We start from the raw sequence: 21,870 nt of genomic DNA on the forward strand, positions 1-21,870 counted from the left end.
GACCTAATTGTAAGCCCTAAACATTGAGAAGTAATACAAACAACTGCCATATGACAGATGAGTGTTTGTGTTGGCTTAGTCTCCTAGTCTGCTGGTTGTATGTTGGTGTACAAAGTAAACCAATATATTGTGTAATTCCAAGTCCACAGCTTAGAGGTCATTCAAGGACATAAATAAGGTTGGTTTTAATAGGCTGTCAGTAATGTTCTCTCCTCTGTAATACTACACTAGCCATGGTTTTATAGAAGGCAGTGGAGGTGCTAAGTAGGTAACTGAAGTGTTACCCATACTTGTTTACACCCTACAGGTACAAAAATAGAATTTTCCAAATTCCTTTCCAAAAGTAGATGTCTATATATGATGGCCCATGTGTTTGTTAAAAGTGGCATGTTTTGTGTCATGTGTTGAAAACTTCAAGACCAGTATTAAAAATATATTCCTGTTGCTTTTCCATTCATTTCAAGAGAAGTAGGAAACTTGGCAAACAGAGCTGGCATGGATGCACCAGAACTATTCAGAAATAATGTCTCTGTTGCTACAACTCTAGATTTATGGTATGTTTTAGTACAGGCTTACTGAAGCAGATAAATGTATGAACAAAGCCCAAACATATACACTTGACTAACTAAAGTTACTTGTTTATGGGTAGTATCAATAGCTGGGGTCGATGGTGTAAAAAAAAATAAACCTAATGGATCTTGAATTTTTACATCATTCACTCAAAGTTTTTCAAAGTTCCAAGTAATTTTATAGTTCATCATTTTCTCAAAACATCGCTGGAACTTTCACAAATGCTTTAAAAAATGTTTGTAAACTTTGCCCTTTGCCATAAATAGTGCTGATGGTTTTGAAGCATGACTGCATGGGTTTGATGAAATTACCATAAACTAAAGTGAGGGACCCCAGATTTACAGTGATAACCCCCAAATTTTAAGACCTAGGGTCCCAAGAAACCTTTAAAATACTGGTATAAACTAGCTCCTACTTGTACAATTAAATTCCCCTTTTACAAACATGTAAATGAAGTGCAAGTAAAAGTGTTAAAAACTGGACACAAGGAACTACTTCAGATAGTTAATTAAACCTTGATTAGTCTTGAGAGGGTTTGTTCTAATCTAATTATAAGCTTCATCCATTCATTAGTAAGTTGTTGTATTTAATTTCTACATCTATTTTTAAACATCCAACAATAAACTCACATTCATTACGTCCATTGATGAACAATATTGATGTGTGTAATTATATTTATCAATTTTTTTATTCAAATGATATAAATTGTCTACTCAGCTCTACATACAATTAACAAAGAAGATAACTTAATTACCAGTGCCTAATTGCAACTAAAGCCTGGAATCCAAGCTATCCTGTTTTATATTACGGTGAACTACACAACTGGCCGATGGTAAGCATTTGTGATGGATTATACAACAAAGACTTGAAAGAGCATGAACAGCAAAATGAGTACAAAATGACTTGAATTAACAGGACTGTATTACTATATTGTGACATTTTGTCTTTGTATTTACTATACCAGGCTTTCCATAGCATAAAAAAAGTCGTAAGTTATAATAATTAAACTTTATACCCTGTCTTTACGATTTCATTTCAACTCTGAGTAAGATCCGTTACTAATCAGTTCATTAAAATTATGTACAAATTTCAATTTCTTGCAAGTGTCAAATCAGGTGCTATGAAAAATCTATCATGGTTCAAGCAAAGTGTGTGTGTGTATGGGGGTATTGTCAATATTTGCCTTTATTCGGCCAAGAGAATTACTGAAAACACATGGGAATATAGTTATCACAGTTTGAGGGTGAAACCCGTTCAGTGTGTGCTCAAAGCCAATTTGACGTGCCACTGATGAACATAATTTCTAGTGATGCACCAAAATTTGGTGTTCCCCTATCTCTTGCTGAGTGGTAGTCAGTGTGCCCTCTAAGCCAATTTGACGTGCCACTGATGCACACAATTTCTAGTGACACACCAAAATTTGTTCCCCTCTCTCTTACTATGTGGTGAGTCACAAGAAATCCCAGTTTTTCTCATTTTGACTCACAACAACAAAATATGGCTATCATTATTAGAGGACAACTAGAGTCATTTATGTTCAGAATATCTTTCATGTGCTTCAATAACAAAAGCTAAGTTTCTGAAATTCCAAATTTATTTTTATATTGTGAGTATGTTATCAAGCTGTTAACTCTACACAGGAAATATGTGTTAACTTTGTCATCAAGACTGACTTCTTTATGTAATGCCATAGTTGCAATGTATTACATTGAGCTAATAACACAAACACGCACTGCTTTGATCAAGTAACCCTGTTTGAATAAAACAAATTGCCTTGTACAATTTGTAAGTACTCAATATTGTAAAATGCAATCATTCATTAAATGAATATTACACAAAATCTAAAAATACTTCTACGAATGCTAACAATCAAAATCTCCTACAAGAAATTACATGTATCAGAATTTTGCCTCACAACACATCATTATTTTCTATAGCAACCATGGGCTTCGGTAAAGCCATAGCAACACAGGGTTAAAAGGACAGCAAATTACAAATGTTCATATGTTCTTTCTGCTCACACCTCATTTGCAGTCCAATTTAAACTAACTCTTTATACAAAATTAGTCTTTATAATTCCTAAGTTTGACGTCATGTACCTATGAAAAATACTTTGCGAATCAAATAAGGCTAAACAAGACTATAAATTAGTTGGTGAAATGGGCTATCACACTGTTAGCACTGATAACACAACAGCATTCAGATGATTACTCCATATAGGTGGTACAAGTCTGATTACTCTGTGTAGGTAGTACAAGCCTTGAAAACAATTTATACATTCAATGAATTTATCCTAAGGTAAAGTCAAGTATTGCAAGGAGAAGAACTCTAGTAAAAAAAAATAATTCAAAGTTTTGTATGCATTCAATATTAATTTATCCCAAAGGGAAATTAAGTATTGAAAAATTTAGGCAGGTTTTACTATTCTATAATTACAACACCCTTCATCAAGTGCTAAAATATAATACAATTCTGTCAAAAAATACAGAAAATACTGCATTTATGTTATTACATGTGACTGCATGCATTAAACAGAGATTATCATGCTAACATTTTAGGTGATGATAATGAAATTAATTTTCATACAAGGAAATAAACATTCATATCTACCTTGCATACTGGTAAAAAGAGAAAATCCAGTGTGTCACTGTGTGCATATGAGTATGTGCATCTGTGTGTCTGTGCATGTGTGTGTCTGTGTATCTGTGTGTGTCTGTGTGTCTGTCTGTCTGTCTGTCTATCTGTCTGTCTGTCTGTCTGTCTGTCTGTCTGTCTGTCTGTCTGTCTGTCTGTCTGTCTCTGTCCTGTCAATCTACCCTAGATGGACACTACCCTAGGGACACACACCAGCCTTGCTATGCTATGAATTTAAACATCACACTTTCTAGTCATCTTCTGTCAAAGGAAAACTTTCCATTTGTCGACTAGTATTACTAGATCAACTGCTGAGTTGTGTTTATCAACACGTCAGAGTGGATATATTATTCTCTGATAATTGAATTTCTCTAGGCTATTATTTCCATTGCTATCTTGAACAGAAAAGGGCTTCCTGGATGTAATTTAATCAGGATTAGCAAATGACACTGTTTCTATAACAATGACAATGGTGAAAATTTAATTGGCACTTTTCACTAACTGGATATCTGGGTCAATATAAATTTCAATATACAGTATGCCAATGGAAGACATTAACTGACCCTTCTGCCTTTTATTTCACTTCATCATTTTTTATTAAAACAGAATGAAACGGTCATCAAAAAACTGAAAGCAATGTCTTTTTAAAAATTTGTTTACAGCTACTCCATGCTTCCACATTTTTTTACAGTTAAATGAGAAACTGAATATTTAAATGTGAAAACCTGATATGGGCCTCAGAGAAAAATTTTGAATAACAAGAAAAACAGTTCCCTGTTTAAAATCCCAAGTTCAAAACCATGGTTGGCTAAGTGAGGAAATTGTTTTCCTGTTTAACCATGAATTAATTTATGGTTTACATTTGACCGTAATGACCTAACGGAATCTGCTGAATGACTTGTCCTGGATACTGACTGAACGAGTGTAATGATTTACAACATCTAAAGAAACAACTGCAATGACTTGGAATTAATATGCTGCTACCAGGCACGCATCTCCCGCTATGATTATATTACCGAACCCTGGAGAAGAAGAAAACTACTCAATGTGAAGAATACATGGAGTGCTCGTTTAATCTTCTATACAAAAGTTGGCTTACTGATATTTGCTCTAAAATTAAATTAAATATCTTGCCACAGTATGTGTGAGCATGAAATCAAATCAATCTGTCTGATTGAGCTAATTACTTCAACTGAGATCGATTACACGGCAAAGCTGAAAATCTTTTCATTTTTTCAAATTATGGCAAGAATTCAGACATTCCTGAAGCATAATTACATAATTCTACATTGAAAAAATGAATGAATTATTGAAATTATTGATTAACTGAAAAAGATTAATAACCAATCTTTCACTTAAGTCTGCTCAAAAGAAATGAAAGACTTGTAGAGAGAATGTCTGAAATTAATGGTATGTTCTGCAGCCCATAGACTTGGCTATCTGACTTGACATACTGGCTTGACAGTATAGCCCACCGACTTGGCTATCTGACTTGACATACTGGCTTGACAGTATAGCCCAGAGACTTGGCTATCTGACTTGACATACTGGCTTGACAGTATAGCCCAGAGACTTGGCTATCTGACTTGACATACTGGCTTGACAGTATAGCCCACCGACTTGGCTATCTGACTTGACATACTGGCTTGACAGTATAGCTCATCGACTTGGTTATCTGACTTGACATACTGGCTTGACAGTATAGCTCACCGACTTGGTTATCTGACTTGACATTCTGGTTTGATAGTATAGCCCAGAGACTTGGCTGTTTGACTTGACATACTGGCTTGACAGTATAGCCCAGAGACTTGGCTATCTGACGTGACATACTGGGATGACAGTATAGCCCAGAGACTTGGCTGTTTGACTTGACATACTGGCTTGACAGTATAGCCCAGAGACTTGGATATCTGACTTGACATACTGGGATGACAGTATAGCCCAGAGACTTGGCTATCTGACTTGACATACTAGCTTGACAATATAGCCCAGAGACTTGGCTATCTGACTTGACATACTGACTTGACAGTATAGCCCAGAGACTTGGCTATCTGACTTGACATACTGGCTTGACAGTATAGCCCATAGACTTGGCTATCTGACTTGACATACTGACTTGACAGTATAGCCCAGAGACTTGGCTATCTGACTTGACATACTGGCTTGACAGTATAGCCCAGATACTTGGTTATCTGACTTGACATACTGGCTTGACAGTATAGCCCAGAGACTTGGCTATCTGACTTGACATACTGGTTTGACAGTATAGCCCACAGACTTGGTTATCTGACTTGACATACTGGCTTGACAGTATAGCCCAGAGACTTGGCTATCTGACTTGACATACTGGTTTGACAGTATAGCCCAGAGACTTGGCTATCTGACTTGACATACTGGTTTGACAGTATAGCCCAGAGACTTGGCTATCTGACTTGACATACTGGCTTGACAGTATAGCTCACCGACTTGGTTATCTGACTTGACATACTGGCTTGACAGTATACAATGTAGCTCACCGACTTGGTTATCTGACTTGACATACTGGTTTGATAGTATAGCCCAGAGACTTGGCTGTTTGACTTGACATACTGGCATGACAGTATAACCCACAGACTTGGTTAACATACTTGTTTAACAGATCAGGTACTGTTCTGTCAAGCCATTATGTCTAGCGGTTAGCCACGTCTCTGTGCTAGAACTTAGAAGTCCTAGTATTAGGGAAGTACAGGTATATGGGAATATTTCACACAAAGCGTCAAATATGCTACTGTTAACTATTCAATGATGATCAACCATCAAAGAAAATTATCCGAATGTTTTCCAATGACTATATAATCACAGAAAATACAGTTTTTACGTGCAAAGAAGTCAATAGCCTAGAATACTGGCGATTTAATAGGGGAAATAACGAATTCAAAACGTCAAAAGAAGTCAAGTGTGACATACAATAGTAATTTGTTATGCTGTTTCATTTAGTATTCAGCTCAAATGCTGATACTCCAAATTTGACAAGTAGAAATGTAAATCATCAACTCTTAATAGATAGATTAGAATGAATACATACTACTTATAATTGCTGTATGAAGAGCAAAACAGTATATCAATTGTGCAAATTAATAGTGTTGTTATGCACCTGTTTGATATTTCCTGAGCAAAAAGAAATTAACTATGTCGCCATCTGACAGCTAGGTCTTTGACACAAATATTAATCAAGGTCTGATGTGTTATCTGCCTGCAAGTTTCTGCACATTTCATAGTCTCATCAAGACATGGTGTTCACCAAGTTGCCACACTCGCCCTCACAATACCAAGTCTACAAAAGTATAAATACAGAGTCAGCTATGTGATTGAAAATTGTATTGACAGTGGGGAATTTGAATGGGCTTACCAGGCATTCTACATAGCTCAATCAATAATACCATGATTTAAAGTTTTAGTGTTCTTGCTAGGGGCACTAAGTAGGTAAAATTTACCTGAATTCTCGAAGGCACTTTACTGAGTTCCCAGCCAAAGTTATACTCACATGCTGAAAAAGTGAGTCAATTATACCAGATTTTCTATTCTTGGTCACAATGGTTTTGTTCTAAAAAGCCGGTAAAAGTATAAGTTGTGTTTTCCTGTGATCCGATTGCAGTCAGTTTTATGTTCGTTTGCAATTTCAAAGATTGAAACAGTTTAGGTTTCAGTGATGTCAAACAATCAGGATGTGAAATAAAAATAAAATGTACAAACTGATAATACTGAAGAGTTCTTGCAAACATTAGATAACCTATGTCAAGCGAGTGTGTTAACCCATATCTGCAGTCTAGATAAGTATACTTCTTACAGTGATAGAATTACAAAGGATATCAGGTCTATTAGACTGGTCAAATTTGTGAACTTTTCTATCTCAAAGTCTTTTCCTTCCTTGGTTCAGCATTTGGAAATAATCAGTAATTGACTGCTATTGGAATGCACTCAACTGATATATAAATTTTAAAAACTTGACAAACACAAATACAGCAGCAGCATATGGCATACAGGTTTTAATACGCTCCACTGAAATGATTCTGATAAAAAAAAATGTCCTGCTCCCCAAAACCTATATCTAGGTCAGGTAACTTTTGAAGCACTGCCACACATGTTAACACACTAGTAGATGTCAATGATCATTTGCTACTTTCCATGTGATGAAAGTGACCGCACAAATTTAGAACAGAGTACAAATTACTCTGTGACAATAAACTTGTACTTGTCAGTTTCGTACAAACCAAGGACTCATTCTAGCACAGTTAATTATTACAGACTCCCCAATTGACATACTTCTCATTTTATTAGCCTGTCTCTTTGTACAGGGGCAATGTATCTGTGGCATGTGTAAATCTTTGTTTATTCAAACATCAAATCTTAGAAAGTGAACATCCTAGCAATCTTAGAAATTGTGGTAATCAAAGACAGCTGTCCCCCATCCACATTGTTTATGAGAATGGAACAAAATACCTGATGTGTGTGAACATTGCTGTCTAACAAGAAGGTATCTAGGCACATCAGATCACTGACACATTGTAATTTACTACAAAGTGAACACTCCTGCTGCCTATATTTCACAGTTTTACATCCATTCTGTGGTGATAAAACCACTTGGAACATATACAAGGAGCAAACAGCTTCTGGTAACCATGCTACTTCTTTAACACTGTTGTAATCTAAGTCCCTGTCACTCACTCTCATGGCTTTTCTACTCCTCCAAGAGCTCTTCAAAAGGCTTAAGCAGAGGTTTAAGACGTTGGTCTAAGACACTTTCAACACTTTCCAACAACTGTTGTGAAGAAAAATATTTACTGTGATTATGTGCTTTTGGCAGACGTTGCTTCCACTTGATTGAGAAAGACAATAAACACATCCATGCACTGATTGTGTCTGGCAGATAAACACTTAAGACGTCTCTAAATACTTTTAGCAAGTCATCAGATATCTCTTCGCAAACCCGTTTTTGACCTTGCAAGTTGCATAGCAGTTACAACAAACAGTAACAACATTCTAGCTATCCATTTTCATTTTTTTAAAAAGGCAAAAGAATGCAGAATATTTGGAATATTTTGTAAGGTAGTATAAAGAATGTAAACTCTACCTTGAGTTCCCCAAGGTTTCTATGTTTTGGTTCAATTGAAGTTATGGCAATCTAGCTATTTAAATTTTACCAGAAAATTTTGTGAAAGGCTCTTGATTATGATGAGTTTCTAGAAAGATAGAACACGTCAACCAAAACCAGAATGTCATCTGCCCATTTAAAAACAAAATCAATACATTCATTGGGTTGTCAGTAGCCAAGCAGAATTAGCTTGTGTGCCTCTTATCACTGCAGCCTGGGTTCAACCCTGCCAGAGTCGGCTGGGTTTGATTAAAATTTCTCAGATCTGTATGTAAGAAGGGTGATGTTCAATTCGACCCTATCAAACTCTATAGGTTTTCCCCGGTACTCTGGTTTCCTCCTGCTTCAACATTAAGACACTTGAGCGCTGCAGAAGTGGCAACTGAATTTGATTTTCCGAATTTACTTTGGATAAAGAAAGTTTTATTTTTATCATTCTGGCAAAATTCAATGCAGTGTTTCAGACTTGTCTTTGAGCTATATCTGACTAGGTGATAATGATCTACACTGTTTTTCCAGGCACTGAACAAACTCATATGTCTACCACATGTGAAAATAACAGAATGTTTAACGCCTTCTCTATTATAGAGCTTGCCACAAGATAAAGGATTGAAATGCCATATATATCACATAAGTATATAAATCAATTACAGGACACCTGTGTATGGAAATACAGATACCGGTTTTTACTTTCAGCTGAAGAGTGCTATGGTATGAATGACATTTAGTAGGTTAACATTAAGACAATTATATGTGATAATTCTTCTCCGTATATAATAATTCAAATTTTAAGAGTTAGATATATAGTTAGATGTTACTCCTGGGGTCCCCAATATTTTTCTTCATTCAGCCAAGGAAAATATGAGTGACCTAAGGGGCTTTTGTCTAGCGACTCGTAGTGACAACACTTAGGTCACTAGTATTTTCTGGCTGAATGAAGAAAAATATCGGAGAATAACATAATTACACCAACGCCAGTAATATCAAAGAAAAATGGTGAAAGTAATGGTAATTTTGAACATTTGACTCGTATTTTGAACACAGCAGAATTAGTGACATAGACGCACGTTGTCATGACGCAGAACGACAAGAGTATATATGTCATATTTTTTGTACTAAATGGCTCATCCATGGTATAATACACACGTATAGTGCATTTACCCAACCATGGATGACAAATGACTAGGCTGTTCAAAACCCATATCCAAGCTATGTGGAAAAATGATTTTATCATAATCAGTGAAATGGTAATGAAAATCAAACATCTCAAACTTTGTAATTTAGCTTATATAAATCACAATCTGTAGCTGGGTTGGAACTTGCATATGGCATAATAATAGCCCAATGGTGGAACACTTTTCTATGTTTGGTTTATAAAGGCTTTGCCAGAGGACTAGGCAGTGAAATGGTTATTGATATCATTCAAGGGCCAAAAACCCCAACAGACTAGCCAAGGTTTTACAATATGCCATAATATTACTACTAAACATTGTATCTAGACTACCAAATTATCAGTGGTCCAGGACACATAGACTACTAAACATCTTATCTAGACTACCAAATTATCAGTAGTCCGGGACACATAGACTACTAAACATTGTATCTAGACTACCAAATTACCAGTAGTCCAGGGCACACAGACTACTAAACATTGTATCTAGACTACCAAATTACCAGTAGTCCAGGGCACACAGACTACTAAACATTGTATCTAGACTACCAAATTAACAGTAGTCCAGGACACATACAATGTAGACTACTAAACATTGTATCTAGACTACCAAATTACCAGTAGTTCAGGACACATAGACTACTAAACACTGTATCTAGACTACCAAATTAGCAGTAGTCCAGGACACATAGACTACTAAACATTGTATCTAGACTACCAAATTACCAGTAGTCCAGGGCACACAGACTACTAAACATCTTATCTAAACAGTGCATGCATATTCAATGAACATAATTTATCACTTTCAACCATTGCCAAAAGTTCTTTTTTTTCATCATTTTGTATCTTAGGGTATTGCCTTGCAAATTATATTACCACTTTCAAGCCAAATCTGAGTTTTCTTATTCATTTTTCATTCATACATTCAATGAATCTTCCATGGTGGTTTCATTTATCTCTTGACATTTACAAGTTTCACCTTAAGGTCTTGGCAAACCTGTCAGACTGGCAGATTTCATCATATCCATGAATGCACTCACCTGTATCAAGTTTATGTAGCCTACCGCAATGTCCGTCTACACATGACTATAAAAGTTTTAGCTTGGCTGATTTTTATAACACATTATTCAAATACACGTATTCAATAACTTTTTCTGCTTCCAGTCCAACGTCCTTGATCCACAAACACTGAATTTTAAAAGGTGTTTATGTACCATGTTACAGCATTTGTGAAGTGTTGCAATGTTTGGCTGATTTTTATAACACATTATTCAAATACACGTATTCAATAACTTTTTCTGCTTCCAGTCCAACGTCCTTGATCCACAAACACTGAATTTTAAAAGGTGTTTATGTACCATGTTACAGCATTTGTGAAGTGTTGCAATGTTTTATGCATACGTAAATACCCTGAGTCTGTGGTAATTATTTTCAACTGATTTAGAGCATGCAATTGACGTCATGAAGCAGACATCATTTCTTATAAATATGCAGAGAATTTGTAGGTGGGAGTGCACTATTCAATCATTCCACCCTTGTCTAAATTCAGGTGATATTTAATAGTTTAACATAACATAACCAGCTTTATGGGTATTACCACCCCACCATGATGATAATGTATCAGTTATATGAGTGGTGAGGGAGTGAAATGTACGCATTACAAACTGCATTGTTTACAAATTGTACCCATTTCCATATGGTCCGTAGATACTTAGTCAATATGAATTTTGGTATAACTTTTTTTCTTTTCTTACGAAAGCACTGAATACAACATATTGATACAAACCCATCTCTAACTACAAACTGTTAAACAAAATGTTAGCAAAATACACAAAGTTATCAGGCTAGAAGTAGCATAAAACATTACATTGTAGAGATTAACTCTTCTACTTTTCACACTGGATTCCAAATGTCATTCCTATGGTGGTTTATTCTAATACATGTACTGACATACAATCACCAGTATGAACGTTAAAGCCCCACTTTAGGTGTGAAAAAACAGTTGTTTGGCAAAACTATAGAAAATGTTGGCCCACAACAAAGAATGATCCTGTGTAATCCTAATGTGATGACCCAGGATTGAAACACACCCCTTTATAATATATAAAGTAGTGGTAACTTGAAAGAATTCTACAACTCTCCTGCTAAATTACTAGAACTGTTATCCGTTTGAAGTATCTAAAAAAAGTGTTTTACTTTTCATGAGCTCTCATCACAACTGGGTCCATTTTTTTTTGTCCAACTTGTAAGTTTGACCCTGTCTGACACCTGCCACTTACGAAACTTTCAGAAAGATTGGTGTAAAACCACTTCAAGGAACAAATACCGTGTACTAAAAGAAACATTTGAGAAAGTTAGTGAAGTAGTTAGTTAGTTAGTTGCACACTCGACTAGAGAGCTTCGCCACATTCTTATATGCACAACTTCTCCATTGCCGATGATCTCCTGATATTTTCTCTGCAGTTAGCAAGGGTAATCCAGTGTCTTTCTTAATTTGGTTGGACCAACATTTAGGAGGACGGCCTCTTGGTCGGCATTTAGAAAATTCAGATGTGTATGCCAGATGCACGAAACTGGAATTAGGGAGGCGATTATTATGCTATTAATTATAATTTGAGAAAGTATAAGTATAGAAATCTAATACATGTCCTACCAGATGTGAAAAAGTGAAAATAATTAAACATCCATTCAGAAGTCTGCTGTTTTGAAATATAAGTGATGAATTCATGAGAGTAGAAAGAGGCAAAGATCACAATGTCTTTGGTTTCCCTCTTCATTTAATGGAATTTTCCTCCAGGCAGAAAGCATACTGGCCCTATCTAGGTATGTGTGCCAAAGTGTGCACACATAAATGCTCCTGGGATATCAGCCATCCAAGGTCAAAAATCAAGGGATATGTCAATTGCCAGGGTCCTCTAAAATATGTCTCCATACTGCAATTGCTAAAATTGAATTATCAAAATTGGAATTGTGAATGATATGGAGTGTATCCAGGAAAATTAATGAGACATGCATGAGTTTTACCAGATAAGTGTTTTACTGATACATATATGTGACTTGGTGAGATTAATTGGTGAACTCTAACATTTGCAAAAATTAGGAAATTTGTTTGTGCTGAAGCATCTGGAAAGCAGGTGGCCACATTCTGCATTTAGTAGATACTTGATATAAAAATCTGTAATATTGCATTAGTCTTGTACATATATCATTTACTATACAATATTCCTATTCTCTCATGGGAAAAGTCCAGTCAGATATTTTTGTGTGCTTGTATTGATTACTGCTATCATGAATTCAGGTGATAAAATAGCACCTCAGTAACCTCTTCAACTTTAAATCTTGGAGAACTACTGCACTTCGGTTGTCCGGTTGTTTTTGGACAATTCTCTGCATGGCTTTGTGGGAAAACTGCTGGTGATGACATCACATAATTTACCCCCTCCTCTGTCTTGACAAATACAAAGTGTCTAGACAAGATTAGGATACTCAAAGTATATCATAAAAATGTATTACAGGACATTTTCTGAACTGATAACTATAGCTATTGTGTCCAAGCTAATCAATGACACCTTTATAGTGAAAAAAGTTGACTGACAGAGTATAATGTCATGCATTATTGATCTTTATCAAATATTTTGTTAAAAATCCTTTATACCTGAAATTCATAATTAAGGTACAAGCTATGCTCACAGAGAAATGTGGTTAGGAAAGTAAAATTTGGAAGCATTTTATAACTGATGGGTGAACAGCACTGCAAAGGAGCACTACTTTTTTGTGGGACTTTTTTGATAAAAACATATTTTTGTCGTAGCAACTGTTGTCTTAAAATCAGCCCATAGTGAGCCTTTAATATTGGGGATCACCCATTTGTGGCTTCTAAAGTTACAGTCAAGAATTTCATCTCTATGCAAGTATGCAGTCAACAATCTTGGCAACAAAGACATTGTTGAACTTTAATGGCAAATAACTCATGGTATGTAGGTACAGCAAAATAATATAGTTAATTTCATACCACACACGTAACAACAAACAACATTTACCAGTACATGTACAAATGTACTACTAAATCAAAAGTGTTCTGTTACTACAAGTGCAGCCTCACAATGACCTACCTCTGGTACATAAGAGTCAAAATATTCAGATTTGAATGACACACAACGGAGCATAATTTTGTTGTGTAGAAGAATTGTATTCCCGTAGCTAGAGGTATTTTAGAAAAATTGTATTCCCGTAGCTAGAGGTATTTTAGAAGAATTGTATTCCCGTAGCTAGAGGTATTTTAGAAGAATTGTATTCCCGTAGCTAGAGGTATTTTAGAAGAATTGTATTCCCGTAGCTAGAGGTATTTTAGAAGAATTGTATTCCTGTAGCTAGAGGTATTTTAGAAGAATTGTATTCCTGTAGCTGGAAGTATTTTAGATCACTAAAACAAAGGTGAAAGTTTCTCAGGAAAACATTTGCTCCTTTCAAGGTAAAAATTACATTCTAATATTAAAATACCCTTGTTTAATCAACAATTACAAAGATGATCGTCCCAAGAAATTGGATGGAGAGGTGACATGGATGTTATCATTGCATGTACCTTGAAAATAAAAATCTTAACTATCAGTAGTTACTGTTACTTTGTTCAAGCAAACTCAAATCCATTCTCATTTGAAATCAAGAAAAAGATCAGTGGTTGCTGTACACATTTTTGTAGTACAAAGTCAAAATTAAGCCATTTTACAATCCAATCTGTCTAATAATATGTTAACTTTATCGGATTTTCCTTGACAACAAAATTGTGAACACTCAATTTCTTTTATTTTTTTAAAACTGGGCCAGGAATAAGCTTTCATATGGCAAAGTTTGGAGAGGAATGAAGAACTTTGATTTTCAGTGACCATAAGATTGAGGTATTTGAGCTTTTAAGTTTAAATTAAAATGTGAATGCCCAAAATCAAGTCATTACAGACTGGATGTACTTTTAGTGATGAACAATACATCCCTGTTATGTTGCATTCACATCTAGGAGAGCTTTTTAAGACTTCTGTAAAATGATATCCCTGTCATCCCACTGGACCTCTGAAAGTTGACAGCCTGCTTTAAGAGTACTTAGTAGAAAGCTGGATGTTGAAAGAGTCTAACCATATCAAAATCGACAAGGGGTGATATTAAAATTTGATAAATCCTGAGGTTAATCACAATTCTCACCCCTCTCTCTAACACCAGACTTACAGCAGAAACTTAAAACACAAAAATCAAGGTGTACAGCAGTGTTGCAGCCAGAGGGGGTTTTGGGGTCATTTGACACGCATTTTTTTACCTGACCCACAATTTTGGAAGTGATGGGTCATAGATGACCCACACTAAGATTGTATGCAAATATGATTAGCAACATGACCACACCTATAGTAATAGCCAAATGATCGTTTATATTATATAGATAACAACAGGGTTGGATAGGCATAATCATTCAGCGAATATCTAGCATTGTCATGAGCATGTGGGTAAATATTTTAAAAAAACTGTACAACTGTGCTACAACGCTATTGGCGCTTTTTATGTAATGTCCCCCCCAAAAAAAAAAATGTGTGATGACCCAGAAAAATGAAAGTCTCAGGACACGATGTCCCACTCTTTCAAAAGGCTGGCTGCAACACTGGTACAGGAAGGTGACAGTCCAACTGACTTCTAATATGTGTACTTGTGACTGATTTGGGGCACAAAGGCAAGACTGTTTTAATCTGCATCTCTTTATGCTCAGGGAACATAGAAATTTTATTTTCAATCCTGCATCATGGATTCATGGGAGAGTTATGAAAATGTGAAAATCTGGGTGAGGGGACGCCTGGTGTCCACTGAAGCATTGCATTATGGGATATAGACAATGGTTGGAGCTTAAAATATCTTGAAACAACGGCCACACAATGTTGATGCCTGTGAGAACAAAATGCAGCCAGACACCGTATTATACTTGGATTTAATTTCGGTGTATACTTGAAAAGTCGGCCATGCGCACGTCAAACCCACGGGATCAAACCATGGCTCTGGTATGTCTACGTCAGTGGTAACTCACTGCACAGTTGTCCACTTGTCTCGGGATTTTACATGATTCTGGAAGCTTCCCAAGCTCACGGCCATCATAATAGTGATGGAGGCTGAGGTAGGATGAAGCATGGAAGTAGAACCCCATGGATGAAGTATCACCCACTTCAGAAGGTTGTGTGCTCAGCCCGGGGGATGTTTGTTTGTTTGTTACGTTTTGTTTGTCACACGGTTCCTGGGTCCCCTGTGGACTAAGCTCCGTCGCAAACCACAGCCTGTTTTACGGCACCGTTCTAAGCAGCTGTCCCAATGCACCGGAAGTGTAGCAGAAGAAATAACAGCTCTGGTTTGCGAGAATGGGACTAAGGGATGATAATTATATAGAGGTGCAAATAACACATCTTTTACGTCATTGTAGGCACTGGGTTATCTCTCCGAAATCAATATCCTTGAAAAAGTACTTTCCGTTGACCACAGAAATTCATTTCTAAAAGCACACTAACCTCGGCCAGCTGTGGACTAGTGTCGTCTGCCGGGGGTCGTCAGATCTGGTCCCAAAATCAAAATGGCCGCGTCGAAAATGTACCCACAATGCTCAGCGCTCTTAAAACTTTGACAAAGTTTAATGCGACTGTCGGAACTTTGTTACACGTTGCCTGAGGTCAGAGGTCTTGACAAGGTCCTATTATTTACGAGGCGTAACTGAAAAGACATTTCTGAAATGCTTTCTACTGCACGTATGATGAAAAGTGACGGATGAAATGAAATGTAAAAGAATAGATTGCCCGACATTTTGAACAAACGAGTCGCGTGTACAGTATGATACGGTCGTTAGTACTCCGTACCGGGGGCAGATTATTTCTTTGGATCGTTTGCCCCTATGCAGTATATTTCTTTTTAGGTAGTGAGCTCACATTAACCCCCATTTAAGTGATGTTAATCCGTGACTCCACTTGATCTGTCGAATTTCAACATTTCTTTCTGCTTTCAAGACAATACCCCCGGGGCGAGGCGACATCGTACAAGAAGGGTTCTGGTCACATGACCCGCACACACTGGCGTAGACATGCCACGATCCATGATTGATGCAATCATAACATTATAGAAACACAATGTTCTAGTTGAAATTGATTAAAGCATCAAAAGAAGTTCCACATTAAATAGTTTTTCAGTGGCTGCGTTACGTTGCTGTATCATTGTTACACTATCACACCAGTCTATAAATTATAAATGTGTAGGTTGTTCCGCATTAAATAAAGTAAGCCCTGGCCTTACTTACTTTACGTGGCCGGAACAACCTACACGGACACATTTATATTTATCGCTATTTAAGCGTTCGTCAAAGGCTTAAAATAATATTTGCGTCTTAAAACTTAAAAAATAGCGCCAAGTACCATTAAATAGATGCCGTTCACTACTATTTTTAATCGATAGTACACAACACATCGGACATGTTAAGATGAATATTGAGTGTGCGGCAGCATGATTGAGATAATAGACTTTTTACAAGATTTCAATGAATTTACGATCCGTTTTATGGGAGACGTTTGGTCGTTGACTTGCTCGTACCTCCCATCTCAAAATTAAATTACGACTGAGGAATGCGGCTTTAATAACTTTGCAAACTATGGAACTTGAATAGTCGTGAATGTAGTACGACTGTTGTAGCACACACGCGGTGACATAACTATGGAAATATGCACTCTTGAGAACTCATACAGTGGTCTTCGGACGAGGAGGAGGAGGACGGAGATGTGTCGGAGTTCGAGGAGCACATTTGGCAGAGCTATCTGTAACACTATTGCTGTTGGTACAGGTATCTTGGGAGACCCATAATCCCTTGCAAAACATTTACGTCTTGTTTACAGAGTTCTCAGACCATGAAAGTAGGAAAGGATTAATATTGACAAAAGCTGTACAATGTCAAAACACTGGCACTATTAAAACACAATTTTCATGTCTCAAGTTTTAAAACTGAGAACCTTTAGTTCACATGCGCCGATTTAATCTTTAAGTGCTATCAAAACAGCCCCAGAGTGAATAAACTCATGGGTTGATGTCCCTTTGTCCGTGGTTCAGTCACATTTAATGTGCTACTGTTCATTGCTAACACTACTCACACAACTGAAAACGCCAATTGCTAAATCGAGTAACTATCCATAAATAACACATGTATAGTTGCGAAGATAACATTAGAAAAACCCACATTATTCGCCTCTTTCTTCAGGCATTAAGTATATTGACGTGACGGGTACTTCAAAGTACATCATAGAAAATTGTCAAAGCAAAACGTAATACAATCTAATACGATTAGATCTCGTGCTGGCTGTACAGCCAGTCAACGTCAACGTTGGTGCTAGTCTGGAGAATGATGCCAGTTTTAAAAACACCTAAAAATGTACTTTAGTTCGTATTATTAAAGGAAACTAGTCAGTAGCATCTCTGTTTATTGTAAATATTTTAGCAAGAATAATGTTAGGCCATTGACACAGCACTGAATATTAGATTACTGTTTACGCTTAGACAGACATTTTTGATAAAGTTCAGTCTCCAAACGACAGGAAGAACATATTTTGTTATTTATTTCATCGAAAAGGATTTACCACTCTACAGCATATCCCAAATTTCCCTGATGTGATACAAGACGCCCATCAAATGTCATTTCGGGTCACAGACATCGCACCCAGTGAGCATCATAATTGGGCATATCATAAACATGTGCGTTCGACGACGAGAAGTTGACATGGAATGAAACTATTTGACCTTTAAACTCTGACATCTAGGGGACGAGGTAATCATTCGAAGAACATATGGATATTCCAAAATATATCAACATTACAGACAACTTTTTGAAACGAAATGGATCAATAAAAATAATTTTGTTATATGTGCGCCAACTAAGCTCGAATGTACATGAAATTAATATTTGGCAAATCGGGGCATAAAAGAAAGCAACGTGAATAAATATAGAGATAAAAAATGGCAAAGATTGGCAAATTCTAGATTTTAAAATGGCTATTGGTTCGGGTATCTATTTTTCATCTGAAGGTACGGAAACTGAACTGCACGGGCACACAACCTGTAAAACACATTCCACTGAAATAGGCATCAAAAAGCATGTTTTAAAAGAACTACCATGTAGCCAAAATTAATCACATTTTATTCCCAGTACCACCACCATCATACCAATATGCTTAGAAATTATAATGCGTCAATCATTCAGAATTTTTTTAAAACTATAAATGAATAGTGGTTCGTGCCTAATTACAATTATAATGATTTTTGATAAATATATCTTCTGATTTAGAGACATGGGTAATAAATTGACATCTTTGGTAACCCACATCTTGCAATGTAATCTACCCTATAATTAAAAGTAAGTCAGCTTTTATAGATCCAGTCATTTGGTACTATCAAGTTAAATTGATAATTAAAGTGTAGATGGATACTGCGATCACTCACATGTGAATTGATTCTGTCTTTTTTAGGTCATTGACAGCAGGCAGCAATCGATTTGTATTTCAAATGCGACTTATTTAAAAACACTATTAAATCAACATATCAAATTAAACTAAGATAAATCTAGTTACGTGTTATATGTGTTTACATACTTCACTCCCGAGTGTCAGATTGTATTTCAAAGATGGAGGCGTTAATTCGGAATAGCGGATTAATCTAAGAAGCAAATCAAAGAACTTGATAAAACTACAATGACGTAAAGTGTATAGTATAACCCGTCCCGTTGTCAAACACACGGTTCGTATCTATAAACAGATACCCATCTATAAAACGTTTCATTGTAACAAATACTTTACGACTAAAAGGATATAAATGTTACTCTATATTTTTAGACGATGACTACTCCTTAAATTTGAATAAAACTACTTATTTAAACAACACTCTTAAATAGCCCACAGAAACTGTTATCTATAACGAGGTCGAAGATAAGTCTCTCAGCCCAAACAATTACTAAGTTTGAAAAGCGCATGTCAACGAAGTGACAGTTTACTTGGTCAAATGTGATTTTCTTTTGGGACAGAAAATTAAAGAAAGTCCATTTCTCTTTTCCAAAGGGTTGCACTGACAATCAGCTATACATAGACCCTTCGTTCGCTTGGAAGCACAGATAATGGGTCCGTCTCAATTACCCCAGAAACTGGATTGGTTAAAGTGTAGAATTTGGTGATTCCCCTGAAGGAAAACTAGAGATTTCACGTGGTGCTTTGTGTCCTTGCATTCAATTCTACATTGTATGTCAGACCGTCAATAGTTGCTGAAAGATTAGAATAACTCTAAAGGAAAATACTTCGTGATAGAATGGTTCACAGAAGTGGATACATCGTCCCCCGGTGCTTTAAAAGTTGACGTAAGTCACGTCTGCTATATACCACGATAAAACATCGGAAACCGCCGAGAAATCATGCGGGCTTGTTTGGGTTATAGATTCGAACTTAGGGTTAATGGCTCAAAAGAGCTAGGAAAACGGATATCATTGCAAATGACAAAAGGTCTCCTAACAAATCGTAACAGCATGTTAACTTGCTAAGCGTTGTGTGTATGTGTTTAGAATGGTGAAAGTAGGATTCGTGTAAACACGCAATACTAAGCAAAGAATTTAAAGTTATTGGTCTCTCTCATTTTTTTTAAACAAACGTAGCAGTTGAAAAAGCCCAAGGAAAAACAGACAGAGACGTCTGAATGAACACATGAACATTTTTCCGTGTATTTTGCAACGTCTTTTTCCTCCCTAATAATTTTTAGAATTTTTGAAAACAAAACGTTAAAGGAGCGAGGTAGCTTAGTTAGCGAAATATATGCGTTATTTACAATTTAAATAATTCAAGAAGTAATGATATACTATGGAAGTCGAGTTCGCATGAATAGTATTATACCGTGACAATTCATCACAGTTTAGAGAAGAATTCATTTGACAAATACAACGTGCACTTACCATTAAGACGACCGTAATGTACATCACTGTCCTGTCCATTCTCTTTGTGTTGTTACTGTTTTGACGGAGACATAAACACTGAATGCTTCTAGGTAATTGTGCAGGGGTGAGTACCTCTTGCGTCGTGAATGAAAGAGAGCGTTAGTCAACGACTTGAGAAACTCGTCAAGTATTTCCACCAGCGTGTTAGTTTCGTCTGCAAGTCCAGTCGCTGGCGATAATACAACTGTAAATAACGCTTGCCTCTCTTAGTCTTCGGGAAAATATGAAGCTATAAACAAACGAAGAGAAAAGCAATTGATTCGTATTCTTTAGATGTTTGATGAGTCACTCAGGTACGCGGGGTCCAAGAGAATTTCGGTGCAATCTGATAGCCCAGCTGTTATCACGGGGAAATAGTCAGTTAACGCTCAGACATATTGAACTCTCAATGGAGAGTGGTGGTGTCAACGCCGCATGCAACTGACAGGCTACGTTTCGTATGCGCTGATATATATTGGACAGAGCCAGACTGCAGCCTACCTATCAATGTCATTTAATGAGCTATGCGCAGATCTACGCCCTCGGCAAAAAAAGTACCTTCAAAAAAGTCACACAGCTGTGAAATGTCTAACACTAAAACCACATTTCCGACTGACTGCAGCGCTCATTGATTTTGCTGCTAAAATACCGGTAACGAACGTTATCATAAAAAATACACCTCACTGCTACGCACGTTCCAATACAAAGAGTGAACTGACAGACATACACCTCGGTGAAATTTACAACGTTTCTCGTCAAAGTCCGCCCACTTTACACAGCGGCCGTTTGGACGAAAACTGTCGGCAATTAGATATCTTCGTCGAGTTTCCTTTCCTTCAAACTTATTTACCCGAATTATGAATAGTCCAATTAACATGAAACGGGACTGAAGGATAATATGGATTCGGGGACCGTGTCGTTAGCGTAACTGGTGCATTTCCCTCGAAGGACAATGTCTTGACTAATAACTGAAAGACTTACTAGCACTTGAATGTCGGATTACTTGAAACCAGGGGGTGCTGTCGATTGGAAACGTCAACAGTGCGATAAAAGACCGTCCAACACCCATCACTTACTCCTCTATGCTCTATTAAACATCCTTTATAAACAAGTCTCCTAAATCGTCATATTTCCCTCTCAAATACACATGATACGTTGGTATTGGTACAAACTAAACACCGACTCCCGTCGTATCACCTATTAATATGACCCTGTAACTGGGTCAAGTGGCATTAAATTGAAATACATTTAACAATTATATTCTCGACAGAAAGCTGATTGTTTTACGAAGTGAAGCATGCGACTTCGCTGGTGCAATCTAGATAGCATGGTCGGTTCTTGTCAACAACTGTGACTAGCCAGTCT

General features: G+C 36.7%; 1 protein-coding gene across 1 annotated transcript in view; it reads right to left on the minus strand.

Moving 5' to 3' along the window:
- Positions 1 to 21,447, minus strand: part of LOC144443345 (ADAMTS-like protein 1) — a 78,120-nt gene extending 56,673 nt beyond the window's left edge. Inside the window, exons 1-2 of the mRNA XM_078132801.1 lie at positions 21,356 to 21,447; positions 20,485 to 20,755 (exon numbers count right to left, since the gene is read on the minus strand). Coding sequence (XP_077988927.1) covers positions 20,485 to 20,523 — 39 coding nt within the window. The 5' untranslated portion in view covers positions 20,524 to 20,755; positions 21,356 to 21,447. The remainder of the gene's footprint in view (positions 1 to 20,484; positions 20,756 to 21,355) is intronic.
- Between the last annotated feature and the right edge of the window lie 423 nt (positions 21,448 to 21,870).

The sequence above is a fragment of the Glandiceps talaboti genome, chromosome 12, assembly GCF_964340395.1.
Source record: "Glandiceps talaboti chromosome 12, keGlaTala1.1, whole genome shotgun sequence".
NCBI classification, from domain to species: domain Eukaryota; kingdom Metazoa; phylum Hemichordata; class Enteropneusta; family Spengelidae; genus Glandiceps; species Glandiceps talaboti.